The sequence below is a fragment of the Symphalangus syndactylus genome, chromosome 7 (genome assembly GCF_028878055.3).
Source record: "Symphalangus syndactylus isolate Jambi chromosome 7, NHGRI_mSymSyn1-v2.1_pri, whole genome shotgun sequence".
NCBI lineage: Eukaryota > Metazoa > Chordata > Mammalia > Primates > Hylobatidae > Symphalangus > Symphalangus syndactylus.
Window position 1 is genome coordinate 37,215,786 of NC_072429.2, and position 25,329 is coordinate 37,241,114.

At 44.6% G+C, this 25,329-nt stretch overlaps 1 protein-coding gene and 1 non-coding gene across 5 annotated transcripts in view; one reads left to right on the plus strand and one right to left on the minus strand.

Moving 5' to 3' along the window:
* ARHGEF37 (Rho guanine nucleotide exchange factor 37) overlaps positions 1-25,329 on the minus strand; it is a 54,425-nt gene that overhangs the window by 18,398 nt on the left and 10,698 nt on the right. For all 4 annotated transcript variants that reach the window (XM_055285683.2, XM_063643213.1, XM_055285685.2 and 1 more), the window contains 3 exons: positions 18,915-19,111; positions 15,226-15,349; positions 6,708-6,855 (listed from right to left, as the gene is read on the minus strand). In XM_055285683.2, coding sequence (XP_055141658.1) covers positions 6,708-6,855; positions 15,226-15,349; positions 18,915-19,100 — 458 coding nt within the window. In that variant the 5' untranslated portion in view covers positions 19,101-19,111. The remainder of the gene's footprint in view (positions 1-6,707; positions 6,856-15,225; positions 15,350-18,914; positions 19,112-25,329) is intronic.
* LOC129487042 (U6 spliceosomal RNA) lies at positions 9,737-9,841 on the plus strand. Its single transcript, XR_008659177.1, has one exon. It is a non-coding gene; the product is annotated as a U6 spliceosomal RNA (small nuclear RNA).

A 25,329-nucleotide genomic window follows, 5' to 3' on the forward strand; every position in this document is an offset into this window, starting at 1 on the left:
GGTTTCCCATCTGTCCCAAATCCAATGTTCAAGCTCTCTGCCCTCAGCTTGCTCGGCCTCTCCACAGCAGACATGACTGACTACATCCTTGCTCTTGAAACACTTTCTTCTTTTGGCCCCAGAGACACCCTCTGTCCTGCTTCTCCTCATACTCTGCAGGCAGCTCTCTCAGCCTCCTCTGCTGGTCTCCCTCCAATGCCGGAGTGCCCTGGGTGTCCTCTCCTCCCTCTCTCTCCACTTTCTCTTAGTGACCTCATTTGGTCCTATGGCTTTAAACACATCCCAAGCCCAGATCTCCACCTCCAACTTCTGTTCCAGAGCTCCAGACTGACACGTACAACTGGATCCTTGACATCTCTGCTCAGGTATGTCCCGAGCGCAGCTCAACTCTGTGTTGCGTATCCACATGATATCTTATTTAATAGAATGGTCTGCTGCCTTAAAGAAATGTTCGTGTTTTTTTGTTTTGTTTTTTGAGACGGAGTCTCACTCTGTCACCAGGCTGGAGTGCAGTGGTGTGATCTCGGCTCACTGCAACCTCTGCCTCCCGGGTTCAAGTGGTTCTCCTGCCTCAGCCTCCCAAGTAGCTGGGATTACAGGTGCATACCACCACGCCCAGCTAATTTTTTTGTATTTTTAGTAGAGATGGAGTTTCACCATGTTGGCCAGGATGGTCTCAATCTCTTGACCTCGTGATTTGCCCGCCTCTGCCTCCCAAAGTGCTGGAATTACAGGTGTGAGCCACCACACCCGGCCAAAAAAATGTTCTTAAAATAACAGGAACTTAATTTTTAGAGATTTATTTAAAGTATTTAGGGGTAAAAAGTCATAATATCTACAATTTCCTTCAAATTAGCATAAAAATAGATAAAGCAAACAGCAAAATGTTAACACTTGTTAATTTTAGGTGGAGGGTATGTATCTATCACATTATAGTATTTTTCTATAGTTTTGAAACTTTTTATGAAAAAAAGTTAAAAAAAATTATTACTTGAGGCCAGGAGTTCAAGACCAGCCTGGGCAACATAGCATGACCTCTGCTTCAAAAAAAAAAGAAAATTAACCAGGCATGGTGGTGGCTACTCAGGAGGCTAAGGCAGGAGGATTGCTTAAGCCCAGAAGTACGAGGATACACTGAGCTATGATCATGCCACTGTACTCCAGCCTGGGCAACAAAGCAAGACCTCATCTTTTAAAAAAAAGTGAAAACAGAAAACTCTGGAACTAATGGTGCCAAGGTCCCTTCCAGATACACCACTGATGCACGGATGACTAGTTATAGTCTCCTTCTTAAGGATGTCTGGAATTTCATCAAGAGTCCCCCAAGTCAATGGCATCTGGGAAGGGACTCCACAGTCTTTTCTTGATTATGACCAGTAGACCCTAGGCCCAGCTTGGAGAAAGACACAAAGGTTTCAAATCTCAGCCATCTAAGTGTGCCTTCTCCTTGAAGACTCAACCAATGCTGCTCAGGACCTTTCTCTGGGCCCTCCCTGATGGTACTCGTGCCTCTGGCTCTCCTTCCTTAGGAAAATCTCCAGACCAAATGTCCAGGAAAGATCAGCCATGAAGCAAAGAATAGGCAGAGCAGGTGGGAGCCCCTCAGAAGCTGCAGGGGGCAGGATTACCCATCAGGAGACGCCTACACTGGCCATCTGCTCTCACCAAGGGTGTCCTGGGGCTTGGCTGACTGTGGGCAGGGGAGGTGGAAACCACTGCCAGGTATTTGCAAAACTCCATCCTCTGGGCTTCCTTTCCATGGGAAAGAGCCAACTGTCTCCCGGGGACAGCTATCGCCTCACAAATTAGAGAGCAAGGGGTCCTGGAAGAGATGATCGGGTACTTTCCTCACAATCATGAAGGAATTACCAAAGAATGAGGGCATCCGCTCACATTTACAGACTTTCTAAGGTAATTTGGACAATACATTTTTATGCAGCTTTTCAGATAGGCAACAGAAATTGAAAGATGATACACAGAGCTGGGTGAGTGTGGAAAAACAGGCCTCGTACATTCTCTTGGTGGGAGTATCAACTGGCAAGATCTTGGAGAGGCAGAGGAGTTTGGCAATTTGTAAAGGGTACAAACCCTTTCTTCCATCAATCTCATCCTAGAAACATACCCACAGAAATCCAAACCCAAGTGAGCAAAGATAAAGGTACAAGTTGTTCAGTGACTCTGTTTGAGTTAGCAAATAATTGGAAACAACCCAAATGTGCTTCAATAGAGGAATGGCCAAATAAACCATAGTCTAAGAACAGTCCAGGAAAGAAACTCTGCAGCCATTAAAAAAAACACTGTGCTGGGCGCAGTGGCTCATGCCTGTAATCCTAGCACTTTGGGAAGCCAAAGTGGGCAGATTGCTTGAGTCCAGGAGTTGGAGACCAGCCTCGGCAACATAGCGAAACCCTGTCTCTACAAAAATACAAAAAATGAGTCAGGTGTGGTGGCACACACCTGTAGTCTGAACTACTCAGGAGGCTGAGGTAGGAGGATCACCTGAGCCTAGGAGGTCAAGGCTGCATTGAGCTGAGTTCATACCACTGTACTCCAGCCTGGGTGACAGAGTGAGTCCCTGTCTCAAAAAAAAAAAAAAAAAAAAAAAAAGAAAGAACACTGCAGAAATATCCATGCTGTCCTGAAAAGATATTCATTACTATGGTTAAGCATAAATGTAAATTCTAGAACAGCATGTATAGAAGAAGCCTCATAAAAATTCTATCTATCAGACGGGCGCTGTGGCTCACACCTGTAATCCCAGCACTTTGGGAGGTCAAGACTGGCAGATCACGAGGTCAAGAAATCAAGACTATCCTGGCCAACATGGTGAAACCCTGTCTCTACTAAAAATATAAAAATTAGCCGGGCATGGTGGCGCACTCCTGTAGTCCCAGCTACTCGGGAGGCTGAGGAAGGAGAATCGCTTGAACCCAGGAGGCAGAGGTTGCAGTGAGCTGAGTTCACGCCACTGCACTCCAGCCTGAGTGACAGAGCAAAACTCCATCTCAAAAAAAAAAAAAAAAAAAATTCTGTCTATCAATCTAATCATCTATCTGTCTGTCCATCTATCTGTCTCTCTATCTATAAATATACAGTAGAAAATTTGGATGGAAAACACTACTAGTGGAATGGACTTTTACTTTTTACTTTATATACTTATGTGTTGTTGGAACTTTCCCTTTTGTTCAAGCATATGTTGCTCTTATATTTAAAACAAACACACCTAGTTGATAAAGGAAAACAAAGAAGGTTATTTGCCTTCTGCAAACTCTGCTGCCTCAGCCATCATTCTGGAATTTGAGTGCTTTGTGCTGGAAGGGCCCACCTCTGCAAGGCCGCCTTTTCCACCCTGACAGCTCTACCATTAGGACAGTCCTACGTAGGGCAGAGCTTCCTGCCCACTGCAAAGTCGAGGTTTTTTATTCCCTTGGCTCTCAGATGGGAAGAGTTGCCTTAAAAGACAATTGGCAAAAAAAGAATGAACATCCCACCCAAATAAAGGGTAGGGTCAGCGTGCATTTTGGAATCCCAAGGAATCTAATAATCTGGTGCCATCTATCCTAGCAGACTGAGAAAGAACTAATTATGGCTGGCGTGGTGATTCTTATTGGCCAGGCTCTGGAAAGTAATGCCTCAGGCATTTAACGGGCAGGGACCAGGTACACTGGATGTCTTGCAAGGACAGTCCTGAACTGCAGCTAATTGTTCCATGTCTCATATGCCCCCCTGGACATTCAGAAACTGAACAAAGGCCTCGAAATGTGCTACACTTCTAAGAACCTAAATATGTTTGTCACACTTGGACTCTAACCAGTCATACATCATAATACTGGGAATTACTATGACACTACCTTTTATAAATCCCAATTTCAACGGTGTTATTTCCTTCTTTCTCTTATCATAAACAAGAAAGTCAGGTTTAGGCCAGGCGTGGTGGCTCACGCCTGTAATCCCAGCACTTTGGGAGGCCGAGGTGGGCGGATCACGAGGTCAGGATATCGAGACCAACCTGGCTAACATGGTGAAACCCCGTCGGTGAAACCCCGTCTCTACTATAAATACAAAAAATTAGCCGGGCGTGGTGGCCGGCGCCTGTAGTCGCAGCTACTCGGGAGGCTGAGGCAGGAGAATGGCATGAACTGGGGAGGTGGAGCTTGCAGTGAGCTGAGATTGCGCCACTGCACTCCAGCCTGGGCGACAGAGCGAGACTCCATCTCAAAAAAAAAAAAAAAAGTCAGGTTTATTGTCACTGTCAGTTGCTATTCTAGGGTACACACATTCTGTGCCCTTTCATTTTTCTGTACTTTTTGTACAGAACAGCTTCAGATATCTGTCTTTAAATCCAAACTTATTTATTTTAAGTAGCTGCAAGCATCTGATGGCTTCCTTATATCTTTTAGTAGTGGTGTCCAAGCATATGCACACTGAACTATATAGCATTTTATTGGAAATGATTTTCCTTTTATTTCTCCTTTATAGTGAAGCCATTATATTGATTTTTTTCAGTTACATATATAGGTAGGAGAGATATATTTATTTATACATATATTTCAGGATATGTCTTAGGATAGTAAATTTATGTAATATTTGTTATAACAAGGGAGCATGGCACTGATAAAATTGAGAACTACAGTGTGGTCTCAGAGAAAACAGAATCCCTGCCTAGCTGAGATAACTATAATACGTGGGATTCATTGAGTGTCACTTGTGTGCAATGAATCAATGCCCCATGCGGGGCTGTTATCCCTCCCACCTTACACATAAGGAAACTAGATCCTTAGCCATAAAATGGCTCTCTCATGGCCAGGGGCCAAGCCACATCCACCACCATGTAGCCCGGCTACAGAGCCCGTGAGCAAAGCCCAGCTGGCCTGGCTAGGAAAGACCAAAGTGCAGAGGATGTAATAAACAGCAGCCTCTGAGCCAACTAGGGCTCCCACACACAGTGTTTATTAAATGTCTGAGCTAGATGCCAGCACTGAACTCTTGAGAGATGTTACATCTAAGTTTCTGGCGTCTCTTAAAAAATCAGAGGCTCTGGCCACAATAGACCCTCATTTCTACATGGCAGCTGAGGCAGATGGTTTGCAAAAAAATCACTGCTATTATTCCTCCCCAAATCTCTACAAGCCTTTGTCACTATGAAGCCCCTGCTACCAAGAAATGGAGTTTATTTCCCCACCCCTTGAGTATGGGCTGGCCTTAGGACTTCATTTGAATGACAATGTGCCAGTTCCCAGCTAAGACCTCTAGATGCCAAGCCCTCCCCACAGCCCTTAGAACCTTGAGACCACGATGTGAATAAGCTAGCAGGCGGGAAGAGGAGAGAACATAGGATCACAGGTGAGGCAGCTTATGTGTCCCAGATACATGAAAAAACCCAGCCAGGATCAGCAAAGCTGACCTGCAGGTGACTGCAGATATTTGAGGGTGCTAATGATTCCAGGACAATCATTTACTGAGTACACCTAAATTGCTAATATGCAGAAGTATGAGCTAAATAAATGTTTGTTTTAAGCCACTACATTTTGGGGGTGGTTTGTTATCTAGCAAAAGCCACTTGATGGCAACAATTAGCTAAGGCTGTGCTGCAGCTGCACGCTACCAAGGGTCTGTTGTCTCTAGTTTGCGCGGCCTCCACTTCTCCCTTTTATCTCATCTCTGGCACCTTGCTTCCCTTTATATCTGTAAACTATAGAAATATATTTAGTGACTCTTGCAGAAGCCTGTTTGTAAGACCCATGAAGGATGAATAAAAAGAGAAAATGAATACAGTTTTTTGGGGAGCAGAGAGGGGCTAGGACACGCGTTCTTGAAAAGGAGACTTTAGGCCTGGCATAGTGGCTCACGCCTGTTGTCCCAGCACTGTAGATATTTTTTACTGTAAAAAATACAGCCAGTCAGATATTTTTTACTGTAAAAATTTTGATGTTTTAAAGTTTTTGAATCATGTAATCATGTTACCCGTTCAAAAATTTAAATTTGAATACATATTCTCTACATTTTTCTACCTGGGGCTTCTACCCATTGGTGCTAATTCTAAGCTATGAGTCCACCATGGACTGGTGATACTCTCCCTTTTCCATGTGGCAGGACTTCAGCCACCGGTAGAGAGGGAGCCTCAGGTGATACACACCTGCTTCTCATCACTATGGGAACACACGGGTCCCATCATCTCACTGCCCTTTCCTGTGCTTCTCATGAGCACTGTTCCCAAATGTTTCCACTTCTCCAACGCTGGACATGTGGTAGGATGGCATGCCCTGCCTCCTGGCTGTTGAATGAAGCTATGATTAGTCCTGGCCAATGAATTACGAGAAGTGATTAATATTATTTCTGGACCACAGCATTCAATTGCCAGCGTTAGACTCTCCAGAGCTCTTTTTTCTTAAGCCACAGTTACTGGCAATATCCCAGACAGTGGCTGCTGTGAGTTTGGGTCCCGAAGTGAGGATGACAAAGAGAAGAACCCCAAGTCAGCCTTCAATGGAGCATAAGGAAGACATAAACCTTTGTTGTTTGAAACCACTGAGATGTGGGAGCTGTTTGTCTCTGTGGCACAGCCTGCCCTATCCTGACTAACACAGGCGCTGACAGAGCAACACTCCTGAAGCAGCATGAATGGCATGAAAAAGGGGTGAGACCGTAGCTGCCCCTGACCCGGGTCAGTGGGGTAGGAGCGAGTGCTCACTGGCTGTTCTACTCACACCACTGCCTCAATGGTGCCCTGGATGTGCCTCTGCAGCTCCGGCTCCTTCCGGTACGCATCCACCAGTAGCAAGGCCTGGTCGTAGCTGGCACAGTAGACCTTATAGACTTGCTCCAACTCCTCTTGGAATTCCAGAAATATGTTACCTGAGGGTGAAGATGCAATAAGGGGTCGTTAAGGGCATGTCTGTGTGTCCCCTAGCTTGGAACAGGGAGGCAGTAAGTAAACCCCTCCAGCTCTCCAATGAGATTGCTGGGTTTACCAGCATGTCACCATGGGCAAATGACCTCATCTTCCTGACTTTCTGTTTTTTTTTTTTCATCTTTTCACAAGGTTGTTCTGAGGATTGAGTGACAGAATGATATACATCTTAGGCTGGGACACTGTGAGCACTTACTAAATGGTAGCTATAGTCATACCAGGAATATTAATAATGCTCACATTTGGACAGTGCTTTATAGTATACAAAATACACTCATAACCATTAGCTTGTTTTTTTGTTTTTGTTTTGCTCTGTTTTGTTTTTCTTTTGTGACAGTCTTGCTCTTGTCGCCCAGGCTGGAGTGCAGTGGCGCAATCTCTACTCACTGCAACCTCCTCCTCCCGGGTTCACGCCATTCTCCGGCCTCAGCCTCCTGAGTAGCTGGGATTACAGGCTCATGCTACCATGCCCGGCTAATTTTTGTATGTTTAGTGGAGATGGGGTTTCACCATGTTGGCCCGGCTGGTCTTGAATTCCTGACCTCAGGTGATCCACCCGCCTCAGCCTCCCAGAGTGCTGGGATTACAGCTGTGAGCCACCACTCCTGGCCGCTCATTTTATCTTTACAATTAAAGACAAAATGTGTGGCAAGCACAACTATAAATCCCCAATTTACAAAGACATGCTGCAGCATAACACAACTGGTTACAGTGTGGGCTTGGATTCGAGGGAACTAGGGCCAGATCTCCAGCAACCCTTCCCCAGTTGGGGAAGGGAAGTGTTTCACTGAGGCAAGTGTTTCACTCCTCTGGCCCTCTATTTTCTCATCTATGGAATGCAAATAGAAACAGTACTTATGGCCGGGCGCGGTGGGTCACGCTTATAATCCCAGCACTTTGCAGGCCAAGACGGGTGGATCACGAGGTAAGGAGTTCCAGACCAGCCTGGCTAACATGGTAAAACCCTGTCTCTACTAAAAATACAAAACTTAGCCGGGTGTGATGGTGTGCCCCTGTAGTCCCAGCTACTCTTGGGAGGCTGAGGGAGAATTGCTTGAACCTGGGAGGCGGAGGTTGCAGTGAGCCAGATCGCGCCACTGCACTCCAGCCTGCACGACAGAGCAAGACTCCATCTCAAAAAAAAAAAAAAATTTGTTTGCGTATGTGTTATTTTTAATCGCCATCCTCATATGTCATATTACATATGTAATATATTTATTATATATGTCATATTACACATGTAATATATTTATTATATATGTCATATTACATATGTAATATATTTATTATATATGTCAGGTCTCTGAGCACAAGCTAAGCCATCATATCCCCAATGACCTGCACGTATACATCCAGATGGCCTGAAGCAACTGAAGACCCACAGAAGTGAAAATAGCTTAAGTAATGACGTTCCACCATTGTGATTTGTTTCTGCCCCACCCTAACTGATCAATGTTCTTTATAACCTCCCCCACCCTTAAGAAGTTTCTTTAGGCTGGGCGAGGTGGCTCACGCCTGTAATCCCAGCACTTTGGGAGGCCCAGATGGGCAGATCACAAGGTCAGGAGATCGAGACCATCCTGGCTAACACAGTGAAACCCCGTCTCTACTAAAAATACAAAAAAATTAACTGGGCGTGGTGGTGTGCACCTGTAGTCCCAGCTACTCAGGAGGCTGAGGCAGGAGAATGGCACGAACCCAGGAGGCGGAGCTTGCAGTGAGCTGAGATTGTGCCACTGCACTCACTCCAGCCTGGGTGACAGAGCAAGACTCCGTCTCAAAAAAAAAAAAAAAAAAAAAGAGGTTTCTTTATAATTCTCTGCACCTTTGAGAATGTACTTTGTGAGATCCACCCCCTGCCCCCAAAACATTGCTCTTAACTCCACCGCCTATCCCCAGACCTATAAGAACCAACGATAATCCCACCACCCTTTGCTGACTCCTTTTTCGGACTCAGCCTGCCTGCACCCAGGTGAAATAAACAGCCTTGTTGCTCACACAAATCCTGTTTGGTGGTCTCTTCACATGGACGCATGAGACAATACACATATGATCAGTGCCACGAATTAAAACGAAGCCAAATAAAGAGTTAGAAAATGGTGGGGGATGTACTTGGGGAAGGCCTCTCGCAAGATGTGAATGTCTACCAGAGAGGCAGAGGTAACTAGCCCTGGGAACAAGCAAGGGAAGAGCAGCACCAAGTATTAGGGAAGGACACCTGCAGAGGCCCTGAGGCAGGAGAGTGCTGGCCACAAGGGCAACAGCAAAAAGGCAAGTGTGGCTGGAGTAGGTTAGCAACGGCATAAAGTAGAGGAAATAAATCTCCAGGTGGATGGTGTCAAAAAATAAAATAGGTTGGGTGCTGTGGCTCACACCTGAAATCCCAGCATTCTGGGAGGCCAAGGCGGGTGGATCACTCGAGGCCAGGAGTTTGAGACCAGCCTGGCCAACATAGTGAAACCCCATCTCTACTAAAAAAATTCAAAAATTAGCCAGGCGTGGTGGCAGGTGCCTGTAATCCCAGCTACTCAGGAGGCTGACGCAGAACTGCTTGAACCCTGGAGGAAGAGGTTGAAGTGAGCTGAGATTGTACCACTGCACTCCAGCCTGGGCAACAGAGCAAGACTGTCTCAAAAAATCAATTAATTAAAAAATAAAAATAAAGCAGAGGAAATAAGCAGGAAACAGAAGCCAGATCATGTAGGGTCTTAAAGTAAGTGGAGTGCAGTAAGGGATTCAGGTTTTATTCTGATGGTTGCAGGAAGCAACAGGAGGGCTTTGAGCAACGGTGACATGATCTGATTTCTGCTTAAAAGGATCACGCTGGTGCTCAATTTCAGCATCATATACACTAAAGTTGGAACAATATAGAGATTAGCATGGCGCCTCTGCAAAAATGACATGCAAATTTGCGAAGCATTCCATATTTTCAAATCAGAAACTAATGAGATTAGTTACCTATAGCGGGTGGACGGACTTGAGAGGAAGTGGTGAGGGTGAAGAAAAATATATTAATCACAAGAAGGCAGGTGGGGAACCAGGGACCACAGGAAGCCCAGCTGACCCTACTGCCTGCCAAAGCCATGGGCTAGACCTGTGACCTAGACAAGGTCTGTGTTGGGACACATCAGTTGGTGGCCAGAGGTGCATGGTCCAGTTCTCAGCAAAGATCCCCATGGGGAAATCACTGTCCCAGGGCCTACCCTTTCCCAGTGTCAGTTCAGCTGATGCCTAGCAAGAAGTCCCAGGAGACGCCCCTAGAGCCAGACAGAACATGACCACCCGAAACTGCAGCCAGGAAGAAGCTGTGTGAGAGAGAGATCAGCCAACTGCAGAGACGGCCCTGCTAAGAGATAGCCTAGGTGTGGCCGTGAAACCTAGGCCAGTTCCCACACTCTCCTCAACATGGGCGTGTCCTCAGGAATGAGACAGACATGCCAAGGAAACTGTGTCATACCAGTGTGGCCAGGGGCAAGGGTGTTTCAGTAACTAAAGGATGGAGGAAAGTGAACTGCCAGAGAACAGAGTGGTCCAAAGAGGCAAGAATGCCAATTACACCAAAGGAAAGGCTTTTTTCCTTCCTGCTTGTCCTTCTCCAGTCACAGATTAGCAAACAATGTATTCCTAGCATCAAAGGGGACACTTTATCTCTAGCTGGGATTAGTTGGAAAGGAGAGAAAGGGGGGCAGCACGGTCAAGACCTAGGGCTGTAGAAGAGCTGGGTTCAAATACGAACTCTGCCTGGTCAAGCTGAGTGAACTGGGGAAAGTTACTTAGCCTCTCTGAGCCTCAGAGATGTCTTTGGTAAAATGGAGGTTATTATTAATAAGCAATAAGTAACGATATTACGAGAATTCGAAGAGCTCCTTCAGGTTAAGTACTTGGCATCATTGTTGGCACAGAGATGGATACTATTTTCATGCTCATTTTAAGGTGGCAGTAACTGGGACTCAGAAAGGAAAGAGCTTGTGGGTGGCAGGGCCTTGTTAGTCAGATTCCAAAGCTCCTGCTGTAACCACTAGACCTACAGTGCTCAAACACAGTAGTCACCAGCTACACGTGGCTATTGGGCACTTGAAATATGATGAACCCCAAATGCGATGTGCTGTCAGTGTAAAAGATACTGGATTTCAAAGACTTCATACAAAACAAAAGTAATAAATGATGAATGTTTATACTGATTACATGTTGAAATATTATTTTGGATCTATTGAGTTAAATAAAAGATATCATTAAAATTAATTTCAGTTGCTTCTTTAATTTTCTTAATGTAGCTACTTGAAAAGATTTAAATATTTGTAGCTAACGTTATATTTCTGTTTTCTTTTCTTTCTTTTTTTTTTTTTTGAAATGCAGTCTTGCTCCGTTGCCCAGGCTGGAGTGCAGTGGCACAATCTTGGCTCACTGCAACCTCCCTCTCCTGGGTTCAAGCAATTATCCTGCCACAGCCTCCCAAGTAGCTGGGATTACAGGCACCCACCAACACGCCTGACTGATTTTTGTATTTTTAGTAGAGATGGGGTTTCACTATGTTGGCCTGGCTGGTCTCGAACTCCTGACCTCAGGTGATCTATCTGCCTCAGCCTCCTAAAGTGCTGGGATTACAGGCATAAGCCACCATGTCCAGCCTCCCAAAAATCTTTCAAAATGCTGTTACTAGGCCAAGAGTTTGCAACCAGCCTGGCCAACATGGTGAAACCTAGTCTCTACTAAAAATACAAAAATTAGCCGGGCGTGGTGGCGTGTGCCTGCAATCCCAGCTACCCGGCAGGCTGAGACAAGAGAATCGCTTGAACCCAGGAGGCAGAGTTTGCACTGAGCCAAGGTCGCGCCACTGTACTCCAGCCTGGGCGACAGTGAGAGACTCTGTCTCAAAAAAAAAAAAAAATGCTGTTGCTGCCCTACTGGGAAAAGGGCTCTCCTTGCATAGCAAGGCCTAGGGGCTAGAAGGGGAATAGAGAGACAGCAGAGAGCAGCCTGACCTGGCACATAGTTGCACTGAGGAGAAGAAAAACCATGTGGGTTATTTGGGCCTCTTTTTGGCAACCACAAGAGACAAGAGATGAGGAGGGTCTTTTCTGCAGACTCTGTAAAGGCCAGGGAACAGGACTGCCAAATTTGCAGGGGAGAGAGGAATACAGGATGCTCTGTTAAATTTAAATTTTAGATAAACAATGAATAATTTTTTAGTGTAAGCAAGTCCCGTGCAACATTTGGGACATACTTATACTAAAAAATTATTCGTTGTTTATCTGAAATACAAATTTAACTGATCATCCCATATTTTAACTGGAAACCCTACAGTGAAGTAGTGAGGGCAGCCCATGGACGTATCACCAGGTGTGATCAGGAGACAAAGTAACATTTTGGCTCTGTGGCTCCAGCACGAAGGCAGACTGAGAAATGAAGACCTTTACAAGGAACCTCACCAAACCTCAAACATGTAGCTATAGAAGAGCCGGAGCTCAAAGTCTTTAGACCCTTAGAATGTTTTCAGCCTGAGGCTATATCAATTTCCATTCAAATAAGTGTTAATTATTAACCGAAATAATGATCAAATGATAAAAGAGAAAGTACCTGTGAGAACATCTATAGGTACTTTTTAAATTTTTTTATTTTTGAGACAGAGTCTCACTCTGTCACCCAGGCTGGAGTGCACTGGCATGATCTCAGCTCCTTGCAACCTCCACCTCCTAGGTTCAAGCGATTCTCGTGCCTCAGCCTCCTGCGTAGCTGGGATTACAAGTGTGTGCCACCACACCTGGCTAATGTTTGTATTTTTAGTAGAGACGGGGTTTCACCATGTTGGCCAGGGTGGTCTTGAACTCTTGACCTCAGGTGATTCCCCCACCTTAGTTTCCCAAAGTGCTGGGATTATAGGGATGAGTCACCATGGCTGGCCTACAGGTACTTTTTTAAATCTTGTTCTTTAATTTTGCATTCCTTTATCATTTGTAGGGAATAGTAACTCACATGGCTATTTTAGTAAAGAACTGTATTTTCAAAGGAATGATAAACACACAATACACAGGCTTTAAGTCTCACCTTCTACCATGCAGAAGCAATTCAGTGTAGCAGTTCAGAGCTCTGACTCTCAGGGCCAACTAGCTGCATTCAAATCCTGGCTCTGCCCCTAGCTGCGTGACTAAGCAGGTTATTGCCTCTCTCTGTGCCAAAGATTCCTCAACTGTAAAATGAGATAATGGTATCTACATTTCAGGGTTATTTTGAGATGAAATGAATTAATATATGTACATAAGAACAGTGTTTAGAATTTTGTAAACACTCAGAAAGTAGGTTTTTAAGATTTCTTTGTGTATTTAGGCCAGGCATGGTGGCTCACACCTGTAATCCCAGCACTTTGGGAGGCCAAGGTGGGCGGATCACCTGAGGTCAGGAGCTCGAGATCAGCCTGGCCAACATGGTGAAACCCTATCTCTACTAAAAATACAAAAATTAACTGGGTGTGGTGGCGGGCGCCTGTAATTCCAGCTACTCAGGGGGCTGAGGCAGGAGAATTGCTTGAACCTGGGAGGCAGATGTTGCAGTGAGCCGAGATCATGCCATTGCACTCCAGCCTTGGTGACAGATCGAGACTCCCTCTCAAAAAAAAATAAAACTTTTTTGCATATTTGTTGTTTTTAATCCCCATCTTCATCATTCATGTCCAGGAAAAGTTAGAAGATTGGTGGTGTAAATGCCAGGGAGACTTGGGTGGCCACAGCACTGGGTACCTTCATCTCCTCCTCCTTTCTGCCACTGTAGTGAATCTGGCACCCACCCATTCACCTATATCTCCTGACTCCACTAGGAAACCCCTCACCATGGGAATCCTGGCAGCAGATGGGATGAGACAGAAGGAGACAGGTATGAGGTTTGGACCCACTCCTCCTTTCTTTCTGCTGTGGTCATCCTAACCATTTCAGAATAAGAAGATTATCCTCCTCAGGAGGCTGAGGCAGGAGGATCCTTGAGGCTGGAAGGTGGAGGCTGCAGCGAGCCGTGATTGCTCCATTACACTCTAGCCTGGGCAACAGAGTGAGATCCCATCTCAAAAAAAAAATATTAAACCAAAGGAGACTATCCTCATTTCTCATCTGGGCCACAGTAAAGCCCCCAACTGATCTCACTGCTTCCACTCTCACCACCCCCTCATAATCCTCATTGTCCACAACAGCCAAAGAGATCTTTGAAAAACATAAATCAGCTGGGCACGGTGGCTCACGCCTGTAATCCCAGCACTTTGGGAGGCCAAGGTAGGCGGATCAAGAAGTTATGAGTTCAAGACCAGCCTGACCAATATGGTGAAACCCTGTCTCTACTAAAAATACAAAAAGTAGCCAGGCGTGGTGGTGCACGCCTGTAGTCTCAGCTACTCAGGAGGCTGAGGCAGGAGAATCGCTTGAACCCGGGAGGCAGAGGTTGCAGCTGCACTCCAGCCTGGGCGACAGAGTGAGACTCCGTCTCAAAAAAAAAAAAAAAAGAAAAGAAAAGAAAAACATAAATCAAACCGTGCCACTTCCCCACTCAAAACTGTCCAATGGCTCCCCATCACAGTTAGAATAAACTCCAAACTCCTTGCCATGACCTATAAAGCTGTGCATGATCTGGTCCTTGCATGCCTCTTCTATTTTATTCCCTAACAGTCTCCCCTCACTAATTTCCCTGGAGCCACATCAACCTTCTGTCTGTCCTTTAAACATTCTGGACTCATCCTTGCCTCAGGGCCTTTGCACAACTATGCTCTCTACTCTCCCTTCAGATATTCTCAAGGCTAGTTCCCTCCTGACACTCAGATCTCAGCTCACATGTTCCCTCCTCCAGAGGCCTTTCCTCACACCCAGAAGTTACCATGACTATTTATTTCCTTCAGATTACAAATTATTACCTACAATTCTGTTGTTTGTCTGTTTATCTTCTGTCTCTGTCACTAACTTGTCAACCCCATGAGAATAGAAGCTCAGACTCTCTTGTCAATGCTGTGCCTGCACACTGCAGGTGCTCATTAAATAACTGTTGGATGACTGAATGTGAAAGAGACACAGACTAAAGATTTAGCTGCATCACTAACAATTCTGTGACTGAGCATGTTCCTCTCTGTCTCTGGGGCTCAGTCTCTGTAAAGCAATGGGACTGGACTAGTTGTTATTTGAGGGCCCTGCTGGCTCTGATATGTTGTATTTTGGAGCTCCCCAAAACAGACTGCCATTGAGCTGCATTTCTCTGGAACTCTGGAGACAGTTAAGCAGCGACCACTCGCTGAGAACAATTCCACGAGAATCTAAGGCTGACAACACCTTAGGTTTTTTGCTTACCAACTAGCTGCACTTGTTCCTCTTCCTTGGAGGCTGTCTCCTGCAGATCATGGAGGAATCTGCTGTTCACTTTGATGATATCATCAATGTTTGAGAACAGGACATCCAGATCTTCCTGTGGCAACTGGAAGGAACAAAGAAGCCATGGGAGGTGGTTGGGAATTCCATAGAATGTATTTGCAGGCTTTCGAGAGTAGGACAGAACACTCACACCATTCCCATCACTCTTGAGAAGACTGGCTGCCCCAGTGGAATTTTGCAAGGGCTTTGAAATGTTATAAATTAGGTATTTTCAGGCCAGACGCGGTGGCTCACGCCTGTAATCCCAGCACTTTGGGGGGCTGAGGCGGGTGGATCACGAGGTCAGGAGTTCAAGACCAGCCTGGCCAAGATGGTGAAACCCCATCTCTACTAAAAATACAAAAATTAGCTTGGCGTGGTGGTGGGCACTTGTAATCCCAGCTACTCTGGAGGCTGAGGTAGAGAATTGCTTGAACCTGGGAGGCGGAGGTTGCAGTGAGCTGAGATCGTGCCATTGCACTCCAGCCTGGGCAACAGAGCAAGACTCCATCTCAAAAAAAAAAATTAGGTATTTTCATTACTCTACAGGAAGAGAGGAACAGATGGAGTACTCAGTGTGGAAGGAAAGCTGAACCGGGGTTTTAGCCTAGATCTGCTGCCAGCTAGCTTCTCTCAGTTTCCCCATCTGTCATTGAAGGGTGAGAAGTTAGACTTCTTTCCAGCCCTGACATACTTGACACCTACCACCATGACCTCAAGATGCATTCTCTGGCCCCTATTAACCAGGCTATACCACTGTTTAAAAAGATGCAGGACATCTATATAAATGCACAAGCATGGAAGGATGTGCTGGACACACACTCAAGTGGGAAGCTAACTGCAGAACAATATCTAGAGTCTGCTCTTGTTTTTGTTAAAATAAATAACATATACAGTCATGCACTGCATAATAACATTTTAATCAATGATGGACTGCATATACCAGGATGATCTCATAGGATTATAATATCATATTTTTACTGTACCTTTTCTGTGTTTAGATACATAAATACTATTGTGCTGCAGTTGCCTGTAGTGACATGCTGAACACATTTATAGCCTAGGAGCAATAGGCCATACCATCCAGTCTAGGTGTGTAGTAGGCTATATCATCTAGGTTTGTATCAGTGCACTCTGTGATGTTCACACATGATGAAATTACCTCACTATGCATTTCTCAAAACATATCCTTGATGTTAAGTGACATATCACTGTATTTGCTTGTTTCATGCCTATAGAGAAAAATCCCAATTTCTGGAGGGTAAAATAAAAGAAGTACTTCACTTTCTACATTATCTACTTTGGTATTTCATTCAACGAAGACAGACCAATTTTTTTTTTTTTTTTTTTTTTTTGAGACGGGGTCTCGCTCTGTCACCCAGGCACCCAGGCTGGAGTGCAGTGGTGTGATCTCGGCTCACTGCAAGCTCTGCCTCCCGGGGTCACACCATTCTCCTGCCTCAGCCTCTCCGAGTAGCTGGGATTACAGGCACCCGCCACCACACCCAGCTAATTTTTTGTATTTTTAGTAGAGATGGGGTTTCACCGTGGTCTCGATCTCCTGACCTCGTGATCCACCCGCCTCGGCCTCCCAAAGTGCTGGGATTACAAGCGTGAGCCACCGCACCCGGCCTGAAGACAGACTAATTTTAAGTCTGTTATTTATGTGTCAAGACTGGGATATACTCAACTTAACAAAATATTTGCCCTTATGGAGCTCAAATGCTAGGGGATGCTTGAAATGTAGCAAGCAAGAGCCTGCATTATTTCTGAAACCCAAAAAAGAAAATGTAAAAAATAAGCACTATAATAGTTAACTCTCACAGTGATAATTTCTCCATGTCACCACCCTGCAAATGAGATAGTTAGAATGCAGGTCATGGCTGGGTGTGGTAGCACATGCTTGTAATCCTAGCTAATCAGGAGGCTGACTTCGGAGGGTGAGATGGGAGGATCGCTTGAGCCTGGGAGTTTGAGACCAGTCTGGGCAATGTAGTGAGACCCTGTCTCCTAAAAAAAAAAAAAAAAAAAAAAACGTTTGCCTTGGGCTTTCCTGGGTGATCCGAGCCTTGCCCTGGCCTTTTGGGTTCCCCTGCCTGAGGGCCTGCAGGGGCTGTGGTTGGAGACCTGAGGAGGGGACAGAGCCCAGCCCCTCTCCTGTGGCTGAGCAGGCCTCTGTGTCCATGACACCTGTCTTCGGGGACCTGGGGGCTGTGGGCTTATGCCCTCCCTGCTGGCTCCCCCAGCCCCTGCTGCTTGATGCTCTTGGAACTCTTCCCTAAGGAGTCAGTCCCCTAGAGGCCTATCAGGGAATCCTTTTGTATCTGCACTTTGGGTTTTAGTTTCAAAGCTCCATCAGGTACAGCTCATGTTTCAGGATGGGTGGAAAGCTTGAGAAAGGGCTCCCCTGGTTTGTCCTAGCTCCACCTTCCTTAGAGGGAGAGGGCTGTTGCAGACCCCCATCCATGCCACACCCGCTCAGCACTGCACATCTCGAGGTGATTCCCAAGACAGCTGGTGCCTCCTGGCCTTCCTGCACCAGGCCAAGGGGCACCTCAGAGGACGCTGGATCCTTTGCCTCTTCTTGGTTGAGGGATCTCTCTATATATGAATGTGTGTATATAAATATAATTTTATATATATATATATATGAGATTTATTTTTGTCTGGAATTCTGTTAGAAAAGTAAAGAAAAAACAAATGCTATTGATTTATCTCAGGGTGCTCAAAGAGGTTGTAGTCAAATTTTGGTACTAGGAAAGGCACCAAATGCATTTCCTGACTTTTAAGCATTTCCTTGTTGGAAGCCATAGAGGGCCAGGCCAAGTTGCTGACAATGACTTTGCAGATCGAATAAAGAGACCCTCGAAGGGGAAGCAGGAAGAAGAAGAAGAAGAAGAGGAAGAAGAAGAAGAAGAAGAGGAAGAAGAAGAAGAAGAAGAAGAAGAAGAAGAAGAAGAAGAAGAAGAAGAAGAAGAAGAGGAAGAAGGAGGAGGAGGAGGACGAGGAGGAGGAGGAGAAGAAGAAGAGGAGAAGGAAGAGGAAGAAGAAGAAGGAAGAAGAAGGAAGAAGGAGGGAGGAGGGAGGAGGGGGAGGAGAAGGAGAAGAAGGAGAAGAAGGAGAAGAAGGAGAAGAAGGAGAAGGAGAAGGAGAAGAAGAAGAAGAAGAAGAAGAAGAAGAAGAAGAAGAAGAAGAAGAAGAAGGAAGAAGAAGGAGAAGAAGGGGAAGAAGAAGAAGAAGAAGAAGAAGAAGAAGAAGAAGAAGAAGAAGAAGAAGAAGAAGAAGAAGAAGAAGAAGAAGAAGAAGAAGAAGAAGAAAAGGTCAGTTTAAGCAATCTGTTCCAAACTTGAAAAGGGCTTGTTCATTAGCTCACATAGGTCTCTCTGGTGATTATTCCGCTCACCAGTTAGCCAAGGAATACACTAAGACTCTAAGCCATGGAAGACCTTGCTGGAGGTTGCACGGCCAAGGAAAAGAAGCACTGGGGCTTACATCCAGGTCTGTCAGACTTCACATCCACCATGCTTCCTTTCTATCAAGCTTGCCCCAGGAATGGATGGGAAATCTCAGAAGCTGGGACCCACATTTGCCCCTATAAAGACAGGTTGTGTGTGACCCCACCCAAGTACCTGCTGGAGGCGGCTCCTGATGTCAGAGGCACAGAGCTGGAGCATGTGCAAATAGGAGACCTCGGTGTCGATGAGCTCCCGGACAGCCAGCCTCTGATGAAGCAGCGATCTGTCCTCAGAGGCCCTACCTTCCCCGTCCGGACTCCCTGACCTGGAGGACGGCTCATCGGCTCCATGCTTGGCCATGTCAGCAGGTTCTGGGAAAAGCAAAAGCATCCCTACTCACTTCCAGGAAGAACTGGACATGCTCTCTCTAATTCAATGACAATTACTCATCAAGAGGCCTAAAAACATCTTAAGCTGCAAACAGAGTCAAGATGAACTGTTTATTAGCATTTGTAGGCAGTACCTGAACAATATTGAAAGGTAGGTAACAGCTCTGATAACTCTTGACATTTTAGGTGGTGGCTCATGCCTGTAATCCCAGCACTTTGGGAGGCCAAGGTGGGCAGATCACCTGAGGTCAGGAGTTCGAGACCAGCCTGGCCAACATGGTGAAACCCTGTCTCTACTAAAAATACAAAAGTTAGCCAGGCATGTTGGTGGGCTCCTGCAGTCCCAGCTACTCAGATACGCTGAGGCAGAAGAATCACTTGAACCCAGGAGGCAGAAGTTGCAGTGAGCCAAGATCACACCACTGCACTCCAGCCTGGGCAACAGAGCAAGACTCTTTCAAAAAAAATTTTTTTAAATAGATAATTCTTGACATTTTGAATTCATTTCCCAGGACCCAGACGACATGTTTGCCTGGCTTTTCTTCTATTTCCAATCCAGCTCTTGACCTAGATTTCTTTATCTGGTGCAGCTGAATCTCTTTCACCCTCTCCCAGTGGTCCCCCTACACCCCATCCCACCAGCTACCCCATTTAGGCCTTACTACCCATCGCCTGGGCTATTTCCACAGCCCCCAGAGTCATCCTTCCTAATCCACACTGCTCTCCTGCCACCACCACACCCATTCTTTCTGGACACGTTTCCAGTTTAAACTCCCTGAAACAAAGCTTGTGAACATGGTGTGCCCTGCTGTAAGACTTTAGTAGCTTCCTGCTGCTCAGTGATCTGATTCCAACCTCATTTCCCCTGCACAGACTGCACTCCAGGCTCTAACTTCATTTCCTCTTCACAGGTTGTACTGCAGTGGAAAGAGACTTGAGCGCTCTTCTCCATACCTGCATTGGCGTTTCCTGCTTTTGTACTTGCCATGCCCCCTCCTGTGTTCCTATCCACCAACATTCACTTCTCTAAGGCCACTCTTGATCCTCCCCTCATTTCTCACTCCCACCAGCTGCACTTTTCTTCTCTGAAACTCCTACAATCCTTTATCTCTAACTTATAAAGTATCAAGGGCCCGGGTGCGCTGGCTCACGCCTGTAATCCCAGCACTTTGGGAGGCCAAGGTGGGCGAATCACCCGAGGTCAGGAGTTCGAGACCAGCCTGGCCAACATAGTAAAACCGCATCTCTACTCAAAATACAAAAATTAGCCAGGTGTGGTGGTGCACACCTGTAATCTTAGCTACTCAGGAGGCTGAGGTAAGAGAATCGCTTGAACCCAGGAGGTGGAGATTGCAGTGAGTTGAGATTGTGCCACTGCCCTCCAGCCTGGGTGACAGAGCAAGACTCCATCTCAAAATAATAATAATAATAAAGTGTAAAGGGCAATACCATGGACAAGATGATCTGAAAAACTTTCCTACTACAAAACACTTAGGAATGCCAGATCAGTTACAATAAACTTTTTAACTGCGTGACAGATCTTGTAAGAGAGGAAAAAGAAATCACTGGGGCCCTCAAACAGGGAATTGAAAACTAGGGTGGGGAGCAGCTGAGCTGATGCAGCTGTGGCCCAAAGTAGAGGGGTGGGTAGGGAAGACAGTATTTGAAACTCAGTGAACCAGAGACTTGAGCATTAGTGCCCAGGTAGGAACAGGAGACAAGCTCCTTCACAGAACTGGGACCCCCCATCCACAAGGACTTCTGTGAAATGGTGGATCAGAAAAAAAAAGAAAATGCAGCTATCCACACAGAAGATGACAAAGACAGTTCATCCTGGCTTGGGTTCCGGGTGAGGAAAAAAGGTCTCCTTCATAACATAAATTCGTAACAACACACCTGCCTTCACTGGGTTTAGGTCCAAATCAATGCTACACATGTGGTCCAGGTGGCCCAAAGCTGATAAATTTATACAAAAAGAAATCCTGAATTCTGAGTGGCCACAACAAAATAAAATGTTTCCGGAAGGACACGTCTTTAACCTAGGCCACAGATAACCATGTCCTGAGGATGAGTTTAGAATAAAATATATAAGAATGCCCCTGTGAGTGAGTACCAGCAGAAACAACAAGAGCAGGAGTAGACCCCAAGAGTGTCAGATAACCAACCAGTCAGATACAGGCCAAAACAGAAATGGGGAAAGAGGAAAGACACTAGGACAAAAAATAGACACCTGTATAATGTTTTACAAGTACCAAATAGGGCTGGGCACAGTGGTTCATGTATGTAATCCCAGAACTTTGGGAGGCCAAGGCGAGAGGCTTGCTTGAGCCCAGGAGTTCAAGACCAGCCTGGGCAACATGGTGAGATTTCATCTCTACAAAAAAATTTTTTTTGTAATTAGTCAGGCATGATGGTGCATGCCTGTGGTCCCAGCTACTCAGGAGGCCAAGGTAGGAGAATTGCTTGAGCCCAGGAGGTGGAAGTTGCAGTGAGCCAAGATTGCACCACTGCACTCTAGCTTGGGTGACAGAGCGAGACCCTGTCTCAAAAACAAACAAACAAACAAAAACAACAACAACAAAAACATGGACACAGTAAGATACACAATTGTTACACAACATCCCTCATGTTGTCTTTTCACCTAATTCACTCCAGTCCCCATCCCATCCTAATCCTTGCCAACCACGAATCTGTTGTCCATTTCTATAATTGTGTCCTTTCCCAAAATTCATGTAAATGTAGTCACACAGTATGTAACCTTTTAGCATTGGCTTTATTCAATCAGCATAATTCCCTAGAGATTCACATATATTTTAGGTATCAATAGTTGTAGTTCCTTCCTTTTTATTGCTGAGTAGCTGAGAAGCTTTATTTGTTTAAAAAAGTACAAAGGAAACATGGCAAAAATGTTAAAATTAAACAAAGCTAGGAGGTAAGTACATGGGTATTTGTTGTTTTCTGCTTTGTTATTTTCTGGATGGTTAAAATACTTCATAATATTTAAAATGGCACAGATCCCATATAACCTTGTGCTCAGGGTGCTCATTTTCCTGGCTAGACACTAAGCTCTTGGAGGCAAGATGAGCACCTATTCATCTTGTATCCTCCTCTGTGCCTCACCACGTCAATGATTAATACTATTTGCTACATAAACGGTTCTTGTGGATGTATTAGTAGTTGTCGAAATTTCTGTCTTAGGCTGAAAGCATTGTTCCATGGATTGGAGAGTACATAAATGGGTGTTTGGGGAGGGCAGGGATGTACAGAGGGCAAAGGCCCAGAAAGATCCTGAAACAAATCTGTCTGATGCATAGCTGTATTCTAGCTCCTGAACACACCCTGTGATCTGCTGATTTGTCCCTGGCCTGAATGGCAACATTCACTACCTGTACACAGCTTCTCTAGAAAGATCCCCATAGAATTTCAGGAAAGCTATTCAGGCTCCACAACTCAAAACTGTTGCTAAATAAATAAAATCACGAGAAATACTTTACAGAGAACTACTAAAGACTTAAAACAGCATTAATTTGCACTTAGGTTAATTGCAATCTAGACCTCCTAGCAGGCAAAACCCCTCTGTAGCAGCATGTGTTATCCCTTAGATTATAGCCTGTGTAATGGAAAAAACCTCATTGTTATTTCTTTAAAAACATCATGCCCTTATTTGATCATTACACATTGTATACAGGTATCAAAATATCACATATACTCCCCAACTATTATATATCCATTTAAAATAGCATGAAAAATAAACTAATAATTGTTTAAAGGAAAAATATCTATACTATTCAGCAATAAAAGAAATGAAGTACAACTGACCCTTGAACAGCATGGGTTTGACTGCATGGGTCCACTTATATACAGAATTTCTTCTGCCTCTGCCACCCCTGAGACAGCAAGGCCAACCCCTCCTCCTCCTCAGCCTACTCAACACAAAGACCACAAGGATGAAGACCTTTATGATGATCCACTTCCACTTAGCGAATAGTAAGCATTTTTTCTCTTCTCCATGATTTTTTAAATAACGTTTTCTTTTCTCTAGCTTACTTTAAGAATACAGTATATAATACACATAACATACAAAATATGTGTTAATCAGCTGTTTATGTTATCAGTAAGGCTTCCAGTGAACAGTGCGCCATCAGTAGTTAAGTTTTTGGTGAGTCAGAAGTTATAAGTGGATTTTCCCTGGCACAGGTTGGTGCCCCAACCCCCACGTTGTTCAAGGATCAACTGGATTGATACGTCCTACAACGTGAATGAATCTTAAAAACATTATGCTTAGTGAAAAAAGGCAATCACAAAGGGCTACATATTTTATTATTGCATTTATATGAAATGACCAGAATAAGCAAATCTACAGAAACAGATAGAAAGAGAAAGATTGGCAATTGCCTAAGGCTGAGGGGATGGAGAATTGGAGTTTGGAGCTGAAGGGTGCCAGGTTTTCTGGGGAAATGATGAAAATGTTCTAAAGTGTGGTGATGGTTGCACAAGTCTGTGAATATACTAGAAACCATTGATTTGTACATTTTAAATGGGCAAACCATATGATATAAATTATAGCTCAGTAAAGCTGCTACCAAAACAATATTATAGAATATCAAATGCTGGCAGGAATGTGGAGAAACTGGATCTCCCTACACTGCTGGTGAAAACGTAAAATGCCTGGGTACAATGGCTTACACCTGTAATCCCAGCACTTTGGAAGGCTGAGGCGGGCGGATCACCTGTGGTTAGGTGTTCAAGACCAGCCTGACCAACATGGCAAAACCCCGTCACTACTAAAAATATAAAAATTAGCCAGGCATGGTGGTGGGTGCCTGTAATCCCAGCTACTCGGGAGGCTGAGACAGGAGAATTGCTTGAATCCAGGAGACGGAGGTTGTGATGAGCCAAGATCATGCCACTGCACTCCAGCCTGGACGACAGAGTGAGACTCCATCTCAAAAACAAAAATGAAAACAAAAACAAACAAAACCAAAAAAAACAAGAAAATGTAAAATGGTACAGCCACTCTGGAAAATAGTTCGTCAGTTTCTTCAAAAATAAAACATACACTTTCTGTATAACTCAGCAATTGCCTGTGTGAACATTCCACAGTAAGAGAACTTATGTACAAAAACCTGTACATTAGTGTTCACAGAACCTTTATTTGTAATATTCAAAAACTGGAAACAACCAAAATTTCCTTTAATAGATGATGGTTAAACAAACAGTGGTACATCCATGCCACTGAATACTCAGAAATGAAAAGGAATGAACTGCTGATACAGCAACAACTTGGATGGCTCTCGAGGGCATGATGCTGTGTGAAAAAAAGCCAATCTTTAAAGGTCACATACTGTGTGATTCCATTTAATAACAAAGAAAATTGTAGAGATAGAGAACAGATTTGTGGCTGCCTGGTTAGAGATGGGGATGGACAGCAGGTGGGTGTGAGTATAAAAGAATAGTAACAGAGAGAACTTTGTGGTGACAGTGTTATTGCCTACAACAGAATATTCTGTAATTTAACTAAGGTGGTGACTACGCAGATCTACACATGATAAAATGGAATAGAACAATCAAACACAAACACATATATTACACCAATGCCAATTTCCCGGTTTGATGTGCTATATTTAAACAAGATGTAACCATTGGGGAAACATGGGTGAACAGTACAGAGGACCTCCCTGTGCTATTGTTGCAACCTCATCTTGATGTATAATTATTTCAAAATAAAAATGTAAAAGCAAAATATTATACAGATGCTCTTCGACTTACAATGAGGTTATGTCCTGAGAAACCCATTATAAGTTGTAAAATGTATAAGTAAAAAATGCATGAAATATACCTGACACCTAGTGAACATCATAGCTTAGCCTAGATTACTTCAAATGTGCTTAGAACACTTACATTAGCCTACAGTTGCCCAAAATCATCTAATACAAAAATCTGTTTTATAACGAAGTGTTCAATATCTAGAGTAATTAATTGAATACAGTATCGAAAGTGAAAAATAGAATAGTTGTATGGGTACTCATAGTTGTATGGGTACTCAAAGTACGGTTTCTACTGAATGTGTATCACTTTTGCACCATCTTACAGTCAAAAATTCATAAAGTCAAATCATCATAAGTCGGGGATTGTCTGTATAGCTTAAGTTATTCACTATCTTTGCAATACTCTCAGGACAAAGCAGCTTAAAAGCCTGG